The sequence below is a fragment of the Engystomops pustulosus genome, chromosome 5 (assembly GCF_040894005.1).
Source record: "Engystomops pustulosus chromosome 5, aEngPut4.maternal, whole genome shotgun sequence".
Lineage (NCBI taxonomy): Eukaryota > Metazoa > Chordata > Amphibia > Anura > Leptodactylidae > Engystomops > Engystomops pustulosus.
In genome coordinates this window covers 185256361-185268956 of record NC_092415.1, presented here as the reverse complement: position 1 = coordinate 185268956, position 12596 = coordinate 185256361, and the positions used below count along the sequence as shown (strand labels likewise).

The 12596-nt window shown below is 42.4% G+C and overlaps 1 protein-coding gene across 1 annotated transcript in view; it reads left to right on the top strand.

Moving 5' to 3' along the window:
- The first annotated feature begins 200 nt into the window (after nucleotides 1–200).
- Nucleotides 201–12596, top strand: part of CCNY (cyclin Y) — a 99679-nt gene continuing 87283 nt past the window's right edge. The window contains exon 1 of the mRNA XM_072154011.1: nucleotides 201–652. Within this exon, the coding sequence (XP_072010112.1) occupies nucleotides 499–652 (154 nt within the window). The 5' untranslated portion in view covers nucleotides 201–498. The remainder of the gene's footprint in view (nucleotides 653–12596) is intronic.

Below are 12596 nucleotides of genomic sequence, written 5' to 3'. Positions count from 1 at the left end.
CTGGCATATATATTATATACATGTACCCACACACTGCAGTTTCAGTAGATAATCCACTGCTGGCAGAGGTCTGCCTTCCCTGGAAATGAAAGTGAGGCAAATTCTTTGCGGTTTCTTTTGCTGAAATGTGAACTAGTCCTTAAGGGACACTGATCTGTCTGCCCCCTGCACTGTAAGCCGGAGCTGTGCAGACACTAGCTGTCACCCTGTGAGCTCTGCTACATGCACATGACAGGGCTTCCCTCACACACATCTTCCTCCCATCTTCCTCCCCTTTGAACCGGAACCTGTTGTCAGTGTCAGCCCCGGGCTGTGGTGCTGGTGCTGGGGAGGAGAGGGAGGAGGAGTCCCTGTACCAGGGAGCAGGAGCTGAGAGACCAGGAGCAGCCTAGGAGATGCCTGTGTGCTGGCTCCACCATGATGGGAGATGCCCTGCTAGCAGCCCTGGCATCTGACATCTAGCTCAGCTCTCCCCCATCATTGCCCTCATCTGCTGACATGGGGAACACCACGTCCTGCTGCGTGTCCTCCAGCCCCAAACTGCGGAGAAATGCCCACTCCAGGCTGGAGAGCTACCGACCAGAGCAGGACATCAGCAGGGAGGACACTGGCTGCAACCTGCAGCACATCAGTGACCGGGAGAACATAGACGGTAAGTGCAGCTGCTGCAGAACCTCTTCCTCACAGCTGGAATGTTATCATCATCATCATCATAACCCGGCGCAGGACTATACAGAACTTCAGCCATGGATTACAATGATGTTACATTGTTTCCAGTCTATACTGTTACATATCATCCTTTGCTGTGGATTTGTTTCCTTATTGGATTAATATCATGGGGGAATCTGGTGTTTGATTGTCCTCGGTGGCTGATACTCTATACCAGTGATGGCTAACCTATGGCACTGGTGCCAGAGGTGGCACTCAGAGCCCTTTCTGTGGGCACTCAGGCCATCACCAGAGATGACTCCAGGTATCTTCCTGCAGTCCCAGACAGCCCAGGACTTGCTGTGCACAGAGCTATATTAAAGTGACAGCTCAACCTGGGACTATTTTCTGCTTTATTGGTGTACTCAGGGTGCTGGTATCAATGAAAACTGTGACAGAGAAGGGAGTATAAATCACAAATTAAATTTCTGTGTTGGCACTTTGCGATAAATAAGCAGGTCTTTGTTGTAGTTTGGGCACTCGGCCTCTAAAAGGTTCGCCATCACTGCTCTATACACTGATCTCATTGTATGCCTGGAAATACATATATGATTGATATTTGTGACATAGGGCTTGACTTTCCATGGCAATTCTGTATAAATATAGGAATATTTATACTCCATAGAGAAGATCCTCATCAGATTGACCTGTGTGTGGTCTAATAACATTCTTTACCTATAGGGCTGGTGTTGTGTATACATTGTTGTGTATACATTGTGCTGATTTGTGGAGCCATTTTTTTCTCTAAATGTAAATAAAAGTTAAGTTTTATTATGGTTGATGGGTTCTCCAGGGGCCTAAACGCCATTTTTGTATATATTGTATGTAATGACTGAACCCAATCACGCACTGGATCGCCACTTGTAATATTGTACCCCCAATATAAGCCCAAATAAGACATTGACTGGCAGAGGTTGTCCAATGCAAAGCCTCATGTTAAAATAATCTAATTGGCACTCTCCATGCCCGATGCCAGCTACTTTACCATTGTTTTGCAATGACGTGCCTATCACTGGCCTCATTGGTGACCTCTACACCCCTCACCCCGCAGTGACCTGCCTTCATTTCATAGATTTGGATTCAATGTGATCACCATAACTATACAGATTCCAGTCTGGTTGAATAACTGCACATCATATGAAATATTGTCATTATATAGATGTTACTTAGATCAGAAATATTTGTCCGTTTGGTGCTGACATGTGGTTGTAGTCAATTTTTCAGATGTTTCTTATGAATTTATGGTTGTGTCTTCTGATTATTATCTATTTATTGTAGAATGTTCATGATGTTGACTATGAAATAATGTAACTTTTTACTTATTTTAGATCATTTTATTTAAGACAATACTATCAATTTTACTCTGAATTGGTCTAGGTCGTGCAGAGTTGGGACTGTATTGGGCCTAAGTGCATCAAGATGTTAACCTGTTCACTCTTGGACCAGTCTGAGCCAGGATCTAAGGTTGGACACATACATCAGAGATCCCCTTGCTGTCCCCTAGCTCTTTATAAGCCCCATTTCACTGCATTGTACAGGGTTGGCTCAATTTGGTTTGGAACAATTCAGGTTGGTTACCATGTGATTGCTTTTCCATTGCAGAAGTAAGTAACAGCTTGGATCGGTGTTACTATAGTACCATTTTGGTTAGTCTAAAAAAAAATTACCCAGTACCAGGTGCTTTCTTTTCTGCAGTCAAAGTAGAACCAACTCAAAGCTGGTACCACGCCGTGGAAAAGCACCTTTAGGTCTTACTTATGCCCTTGTAGAAATCTATTGGGAGATATGTTATAAAATGTATTAACTTAGCCTGTTACATGCTACCTTATGGAGCTGGAAGCTGTTTTATGGTACCAGCACCCTCCTCGTCTACTGGCCACATATGTGTTCACTCCTGTAGAACTTGAACTAAGTAAAGGTAATAAAACTCATGACCTCAGTATTGGATCTATAGAGGTCTGGCTCCTGGACTTCATTCACACAACTCCATTCATTTGACTGAGACAAACTTGTAGTTAAAAGGGCTGTGCCAAGTATTGTTGTTATCCCCTACCCATAGCATACAATGGGAGATAACAATCTCAACGGTGGACTCTTACTGCTGGGACCCCTACAATCATGTGAACCCTCAATTGTTCACAAAAAACAGGGTGCTGCTCTTGCTACTTGAGTAAAGTGTAAGACAGCATGTGTCCTGACGCTCCATTGCTCCACCATGAGTGTCGCAAAATTCCTTGCTCTCATGAGAACATAAGGAGTTTTACCAGGGGCGCAACTAGGAGAGGCAGGGCCCCATAGCAGACTTCTGAAAGGGGCCACCTTCCCACTTACAAATATACATATTACGCACATTTACATAGATGTATACATAAACATACAGTTCTTAATTCATACACACATATTTATACACTCTTAAACACATACACACACATATAGAGCATATACACAGTACATATATACACACATACCATATACCAAATATACATACAGCATATACATATCACAGATACACGCACATATACAGCATATATACATTACCTATAAGTTATACACATATACATATTATGCTGTATAAAGTGCGGCATAATATGTATATAACGTGGCACATCTTCAATACTTTAGTGTCAGTTCAGATGATGGGGCCCCCAGAAACTGGGGGCCCCATAGCCGCTGCTATGGCTGCTACCACTGTAGTTACGCTCCTGGGTTTTACAGGAATCCTTGGTCAACTTAGCCCACTGATTAGCCAAAGTGGATCCGGTTTTGTTGGTTTGATCATTCCTGGCAATCCGGGCAATCTTGGATTAAGAAGTTGTCCAGGTTAAAAAAAATCATTAAAACATTTACATATACCCACTAGAAAAAAAAAATTAATGAATGAGGAGTTCCCCAGTTCTGGACCATGGTCCTTTACAACAGAAAGTGAATACAAGAATCTTTCTAGTAGACAGTTGTGTAATGCTCAGTTCCCCCTGTGGAGGCGCTGTAGGGAACTGAACAATTACTACTAGATTTTCCATTACCACTGATCATATGAGCCTCTTGTGATCTGCTTATAGCAGTAAAGTTACATAAAATGCCTTCTAAAACAACGTAATGAAAGAAGTCTAACATTGTTGACACCTACTGTGTTATCTGATAGCAGATTTTATGTGCTCTGTCTTGTTGCTGTTTAGAGATAGAAATATTTTACGTTACTATGTTGACAAAATATTGAGCTTTTTTTTTTCTTTGGACAGAAAAGGCTGACGATCCCTCCTGGATGACATTGAAGCTGGTACTACACATAGCAGTAACAGGAGGGGGTTAATTAGGAATGGATTTAAAGGGGTTGTACCAATCAGATTGGTGATGGGTGGGGATCCAACTGCAGGGATCCCCACTGATCACGAGAACTGGAGCCCCAGTTAGCTTAAGCACAAGGGTAAGGATAAAAGACTGTATGCAAATGAGACTGAGACACCTATGGAGCCTGGAGCCCCTCAGGCTCATTTGCATACAGTCCTTCATCCTGGTGGTAGATGCCCTTTAAGAAGAATTTGCTGTCTGGATGCAGCAGTTTTTTGACACTCCATTATAATTGAATGGAAGCGGCAGGACCCCTGTTGTCAGGATTGCCTAGGATTCCGTTCTCATGATAGTTGGGGTTCCTAACATTCAAGCCCCTACTATAAATAGTTGGTACAATCCCTTTAAGCTTGGTCTTCCTCCTGGACTTGGCTCCACAATTGCATCAAAATCCACATAAGCTCTGACTTTCAACAGTAAAGAACTACCATAATCTATGGATAGGTGATAAATTTGTGATTGTTGTCTATCGAGGCCTTGGACCTCCCCCCCCACTAATTACCTGAATATTTGTCTTCTGCACCAATCAGAGTGTTGTTTATCTGTGCGAATTTTGCTGCTGAAATTCCTCTGAATTTTACAGTAGCTCTAAAGTGACTGAAATTTAAGTAGACAATTTATTTTATTCAACACAGTACATGGTTGTTCGATCCGGAAAATAAATGGTGTCACCTTTCTGCCGCGGCTTTGCAGTTTGCGTTTCCTTACATTGATGTCTATGGGCTTGTGTGTGCCTTTTGCGCATCTTCCAGCAAATGTGTCATTTTGTTGTTTGTGTTGTATCTGCACTTTTTTTTGGTCTTGTCCGTATTTCATCCTTTTTTTCCTGTACACATGGTTAGCTAAAAATTAAAGAGAGAAAAAAAATTGATTTTTCATCCTCATCTGTGGAAAAAACGGATTGTACACAGATGATATCCAGTTTTTTTTGTAGACCCCTTGAATTCTGGAGTGTCATTGCAGACTATCCTTGGTTTTATAGTACCTAGAAAACTAGAAGGATTTAGGAATCTCACCTTTCAAAGCACATCAGGTTGGTGGTTCTGGGAGCTACAGAACCAGAGTTTTGGGCAGAAATAGGAAGGAACTAGATCTTTGTCTGCAGCAGTTCCCAGCTATGGGGGAACAAAATCAGAAGTGTCAGAGAGCAGAACTGTTCTAGTTTCCCCTGGCAACCAGTCAGAGCTCAGCTTTCATTTTCCCACTGATGTTTATAAAATGAAAGCTGAGCTCTGATTGGTTGCCATCAACAACTAGACCATTGTTATGTCAGGCACATGTGATAAATCTCCCTTTATGTCTGTCTTTAACTGCCTGTATTTCCGGTTCTGTAGATCAGTGAACCACAAGCCTGATGGCATCTGAAAAATTAGATTCTTATCTTTAATATGACACTAAAAAGGGTACTATAGAAATGAAGATATGAGTGTCTCGACATCACTGAACCACAAGCCTTATGTGATCTAAAAAATTAGATTATTATTTTTAATATGACACTAAAGAGGGTACTATAGAATTTAAAAAGAACCTGTCACCAGGAGACCCATTTTTAGCACTCCCCCCCCCCCCCCCCCACAGAGCATAGTACATACACTGCCAAAGTGTTTTTGTATAAAAAAATAGGTTTTACAGAAAAAATATAAATATGTTATATTGTACCTTTCATTAGCATCTGCTGTGTGACTAGGCATTCGTCCCCTGGGAGTGGCTGGAAAGGAGCAGTTTCCCCCCCACCCTTGGGAAACAGCTTCTCCATGTGACCTTTTCAAATATATGAATAACTCCCCTCACTCCGGATTGGCTGTAGAGGAGCAGGGGGCGTCGCTAAGCCCAGTGATGGGTGTTTTCATATATTTGAAAAGGTCACATGTTTCCCAAGAGTGGGGGGAACTGCTCCTTTCCTGTCCTCCCAATTGGCAACTGCCTAGTCACACAGCAGATGCTAATGAAAGGTACAATACAACAGATCTTTTTTCTGTAAAACCAATTTTTAATACAAAAACACTTTGGCAGTGTATGTACTATGCTCTGTGGGGACTGGGGGAGTGCTAAAAATGGGTCTCCTGGTGACAGGTTCCCTTTAAGACATGGGCATGGAATGATGCTCCCCCTGCAGCCTCTAAACTTCACTCCTCTCAGGCAAATATGACTCTTCTCTAATTTTTTACATGACTTTTGTGGAAAAATTTTTTACGGCTGAGATTCCACATAAAAGAGGAAATTCTAGAAAGGACATTTCATACCCAACATGATGAGACTGGTAATTTAATGGGGTGAAGAAAGTTGACTTGTTCCCTTTAACTCTTCAATAATAATCTTCAATATACTGTCCTGCAAGAATTTGCGCTCTCCTTCCATATAAACAGTAGAATTGGAGAAAGCCTTAGGCACATTTTTCCAATTTTTTTTCCAATAAAATTCCCTTCTACCAATGTACGTTTATGGTATTGTGCGCCCCATCCCTCTTTGTAGTGACACATTTTGGAATTCTGGTTCACGAGGTTTCAGCCTATGGGCAGCTTTAGTCCCAGAATGATAGCAGATTGTATAGACAGCAGATTCGTTCACTGTACACAGCCCTGAATAGAGAATAATGGGAACTGATGCAGCTGCTATGTGCTGTCTGTATGTGTGATAAAGGAGATCTTCCTCCGCCGCTCATGTGGAGTCGGGATGAATGAAGCCATGTGTGCAAATGAGAAGCAGAGGGGGGGGGGATGTACATATGATTTCCAAATTCGGCTGTGCACTGCATTACGTGGGACTGTTAATGTATTTTTTGCACAGTGTGTAAATGCATATTACGGTATATACAATATATAGTATCTATGTCTATGCTCTATGTTCTCCTCAGATCACTCATCCATGTAGACGTATATCCATGGCCTGGCAGTTCTGACAGCTGCTTGTCCCCCAGGGTACAGGATGTTTACTCCATAGCTGAGAGGTCTACACTATAAATCCAATCTATATTGGATATATCCGCTGATTTGGATAGAAATGGTTTTTGCAAATTTGGGCTTTTACATTAAATTTAAGGGCCCCCTGTACTTCTCGCATGCAGATTTGCATACAGAAAAGATGCTTTGGATTATAATGCCTTTAAAAATCAAGGTTGGGGTTCCCATTTTTTTTTAAATATGTAAGATGTCAAGTTTCTGCTGTAAATTTGCAGCAGATTTCTCCTCTTTTAATGGAAATGGAAAAATCCATAGTGGATCTCATGTATGCTGCATGTTTTATATGTATAATAAATATTATTAAGCAGTATTTTTCTTATTGCTGCGGATTCTGGCAGCAAAATTCTGTTTCGGTACAAAGATTAAAGGAAATCTACCATCAAAATTCAGCATAATAAACTACTTACTCATAGACTCAGGCATCATGACTGTGATAACCTTCTTACATTTAATATCCATGGTATTCTTCCTTCTAAAATCAACTTTTAAAATTATGCTAATGAGCTAAAGGCTTGGGGGCATTACCTGGGCCCCCTCTGTGCTGCAGCTTCACAGGCTGTTACACTGTCTACCTCTGTTCACTTGGCACTTCCCCCCCTCCCACTGCATGATGTAATCTCACTACAGCAGAGGAAGTTTCAGCACACATGGGAGGGGGAACACTCCTTGTACACTGTAACACCCTGTGAAGTTACAGCAGGGAAGGGCTCTGTAGCCTGAGCTGTGATCCCATTACTAGGACCCCTAACGATCAAGCTTTCCTGTGGTAATCAAAAAGGTGGTAGTCACTGGACAACCCCTTTAAACCACATCAGAGATCAACTGTTTTTGGTACTGTTGGACTAGCTGCAGAGTTTTAGCAGTATTTTCATTCGATTTCCTTCAATGTTTTGTCTGTGATTCTATTCTGTCATGTTGGATCACAGTTTCACCCTTTTTCTTTTGTCAAGCACATCCAAAACAAAATTAGGAACGTGGCCCATGTTTTCTATAACGATGGATCTGTGAAAAACTGACTGCACTTGGATTGTGTGCGCTGCGTGTGAGATACTTTCTCGAGGCAATGATAGTACGGGAAAAATAAAAAACGTCAAGTGAATAGAACTATTCACTTTCATTGGTCAGTGTGCTTTCCCAATACAACTGATCCCTGGTCCATTATTTGTGGCCCATGTGACATCGGTGTAGGAGGGCAGTTATAGGACTAGCTAGATGGGTCATGAATACTGCACCCCATAAAAAAACATGAATCTATCTATTGCAGTGATTGCGAACCTTTTAGAGATCGAGTGCCCAAAATGAGACCCAAAGAACACTAGCTTTTCCCAAAGTGCCAACACGGCTATTTAGGCAGTAACAAACTTATTGCTACCAGAATTTTGGAGCTCCAATCCGACCCTGTCCACACCTCCTAACTCTTCAGACACAGGAGCACAGGATGGGTCACTTTACAATAGCAGGTCACTACTTGGACTGCCCTAGACTGCAGGAAGATGCTACGTCTGGCAAACTCTGTGCCTGGGAGACAGCCCGTGTGCCCACAGAGAGGCCTCCGAGTGCCATCTCTGGCACCAGTGCCATAGGTACGCCACAACTGATCTATTGGATGGACGGATAACACACGGCCAAAAATGTCGTCCGTGTCCCTGTAGCTGCAAGTGTGATCAGGATCAGAAGAAATCCCTATGAGCTTATAGTATCCCATCCCTTTGTCTCCCGCAGGCAGTTTTTCAGAGGTGGGTGACACTTGATCAATGAGGCTTTTTAGCTTTATCTAGGACAACCGCTGGCTTCTGTGACATAAATGGGAAATTCAAGCAAAACCTTGATCAGTGACGGCTGTCACAATCCCGCTCCAGTAAAACCCTGGGCGCGCTGTTTGGAGAATTTCTATTCCCTTTGTTTGATAAGCCAGCAGTGATCTAGATTACATAATAAACCTCAATGCAGAAACTTCACACAACCTTTTCTTGCTTTCTAATAATTGCAAGTTATTTTTTTTTTCTCCATTTACTTAACTAAAAAGAACTATTTCTTGGAGGGAGGTAAAAAAAAAGACCTTTTCCCAGCAATTTCAGCTATACGGTGAACTCGTGCTGAGCATCGACAGTAGGGGGCTTGGAAAATGAACCATAGTAACCTCTCATGAGAGGTATAGTCCTAGTAAATCATCATTTGTATCCATTATATGTATGTTTAATCCGTCAGCTAGAGCCAACTCATCGAAAAAAAATGAAATCAAAAGGTTCAGTCTCCAGTCCTGACTTTTATGTCAATTTTGAAATATGTATGAAACGTTATTATGGAATATTAAGCGTATGGAAATGTATATGGTAGAAAGGTCACAACAAATGATACATGGGCACTTTATACTAATAATGTTACACACATTATGCACCCACATAGCGCAATAGTACAATGTGCGGACCATGTGATACTACAGTATAGTGCTAATATAATGTACATAATATGAGGACCTCATATTAGTATTAGAGCTCTAATTGTATGCAATATCCAAATCCATCCATTCTTATAATATTGTCATATATTACTTGAGAATTCAGATGGCTTTGGTAACACTTGAAGGGGTAGGGTGCAATGTTTAAAGGAGTTTTCTAGATTTGCTGGAAAAAACGTATGGGGCAAGAACCCTGTTCCCATGGTGTGGGATAGGAAAGGATCGGAGTGGGAGCGGTGGATCTCTCCACTCCAAAGTGGACGCTGCCGGCTAGGCTGGAAGGGTCACTCATCATGTTACTGCTGTTAAATGTCACTAGAGTCCAAGATCCCTCCAACCTTTGATGTAGGGGTCGTGTTCATGGAGGTGGTGCGCAAACATTAATGAGTACCGGCCCCCTGATGTGCTGGAAGGTCCAGAGAAAGATCTAGACCACATATCCACACACTATACAATGTTATATTAACAAAACAAACTGAGGTTCTTTGTTGGATTTTGCTCAGTTTGCATAAGCCAACTAAGCACATCAAAGAGACCTCGTTTAAGTGGGTCCCTACATCAGTGGATGCGGCATCGCATGGGGGCACATTTACTTACCTGTGTAAGGAGTTCACCCAAAGTACATTGTTCCCGACGATAATGCACTGTATCTCCATTCACTAAGATTGTGCGCCCGATATCCTGCATGTGCCGCTTCCCCGCACAAGTCCGCTGGAGTTCACCTTCTTCTTCCTGGTGCATGTAAGCGCTTGATCTTGCGACACAATTTGAATGTTAAATCCCGCGTTTAGTCCGAATCAGTCGATCCTCGGACGCCCCCCTCCCCAAATTTCTGTCGCATGAAAGCATGTGCAGCCGTGCCTAAATCCGATCGCGTGTGACACAATCCCCAGTTATATACCTGTCCCAGTGGTGCAAATCCTGAAAACGTCGGAAAACCCGACGAAAGTGCGGCCACGGACACTTGGTAAATAAGCCCACATGGTGTCCACTGTAGTTGCAAAACAGCACCAGCAGAGACCAAGAACCATCACCCCCTCCCCCAGTGCCTATACTGGCGGGCCAATCACTCATGGTTCTGGGTACCGGCTCCCCACCAGGACCACAACACAGAAAGCGAATGCCATGCAGTACCGCACCGTGAGAAGAGGTCTTGAATTCTCACCATACTATCTTGTCTTGGAATTTGACTTCGCGCTAGTAGGCGGCCACTATATGCCGTCTCCTGCGAATTAAGAACACATGGGGCGGAGTGCTGATACCAAGAAAAAGTGAAATATATGGGGAGACAGAATTCAAAATATTCCAACATTTGGAGAGAGGAAGACCTGGACCACACATCCACACACTATACAATGGTCTGTTGCCGCTAGGTTACATTAACAAATCGATTTGGAGGTTCTTGGTTACATCAAATTGCATAAGACAACTAACCATTTCACGCTGACCTAGCTTTACTCATTCCCTAGCAAACGTCCTTTTAAATTTGTGGCTGGACCCCTTTTAATGTTTTATTATTTTAGCTAGACTATAGATCTCTCCACTCTCAAGACATAAATTTCCTTGGGGCCCCACATATTGCAAAGTAGCTGCTTGTAAGGCTTAACAAATAGAAATTTGGGTGGGCTATAGATTCTGAAATTGTGGACGTTCTCCTCCGCACAAGGCATATGCTAGAGTAGACATCGCCTAATATTCTCAGTATACTGACCCAGATACATGCGCCGGTGTGGTGTTGGCTCCCACAGTGTGCTGCGTATATACCCGCTGGGATGTACAGGTGCTAGTGACATCATTTGGCCATCTCTCGGTGGTAGCCTGCTGCTTTCTGTCCACGTCTGACAAACCATTTATCATTACTTGTGAGCTGTGAAAGAAACACTTGACTGGCGCGGCTGATTATGTGGCGGTGTCCATGTGAGATTGCAGAGCGCATCTTGCTGTATCTGTAGCAACACAAGACAAAGTAGTGGGCAGCAGCTGAGAACCGCACCACAGGCCGGAATAATCAGATTAATCTCATTGGTAGATAATGGTCATTGTCAGATAACTTGTATTGATGCTTTGTTTTCTCTTTACCCGCAGGACATGGAGACATTTGAGCTGTTTCTCTAGCCACCTCCTTGTCTTCCCAAGTACCTTTTGCATTTTTTGCTTTGGGCCTCATTCACAAAATATGGCTACAACATACGTTAGATTCCACACTAACTTCAGATTCTTCAGATTTCAAAGTTTTGTCCAATTTTTGGACATCTATCTGAGGAATAGTAGATCAATTTGCAAAGCTGTAGGATCGGAAGTCTGATCATACCTGTGTGTTTCAAATCTTCTATAGGTTCTTTCTCATGGGTGGACCATAAGATAAGAACTTATAGGAGGTCTGAAATCTTTAGAGTAGTGATCAATTTGTAGTCGGCTGGGATCTGAAACCCATGTTGCCGCATGGTGCTGAGGTCAAGAAACCACAGCGCTCACCTCATTTGTATAGAACTTATAAACAAAAAATGGAATACATGTTTATATATAGGCCAATAAAGTAGGCTTGTATTTTGGATGTACTGGTAAAAAAAGAAATTTTGTTGTAGTCAGTTAGCTGTCTGCGGGACAAGCATACACAACACCAATGTTCTTTGCCAACCATCAAGAATTTAGCTATACTAAAGTAGTCTAAATTTTTATAGTTTTGTGTTTGCAGCTCCTGTAAACCATACTAAGGTATATTGTAGTCCTACTGGATTTGTATTTCCTAATATTTGGAGTCCCGATGCACAAGTATAGGATGTGAAATCTGACCTACGCGTTTTGAACCTCCTATAGCAGTGATGGCGAAACTTTTAAAATCTGAGTGCCCAAACTTCAACCAAAAGCCACTTATCTATTGCAAAGTGCCAGCACAACAATTTTAACAGTAATTTATTTCTCCCTTTTTCAACTTTCAATCATATCAGCCTCCTGAGGACATTAATGCAGTTGAAAGGAGGAGGGCAAATTCTATCATTGCAAGAAGATTCAGCAGGAAGATTATTTAAGTCTTGTCTGGTGAACACCCTTCTGGGGTGATGGCCTGGGTGCCACTTCTGGCCCCTGTGCTATAGGTTCGCCACCATTGTTCCTATAGGTTT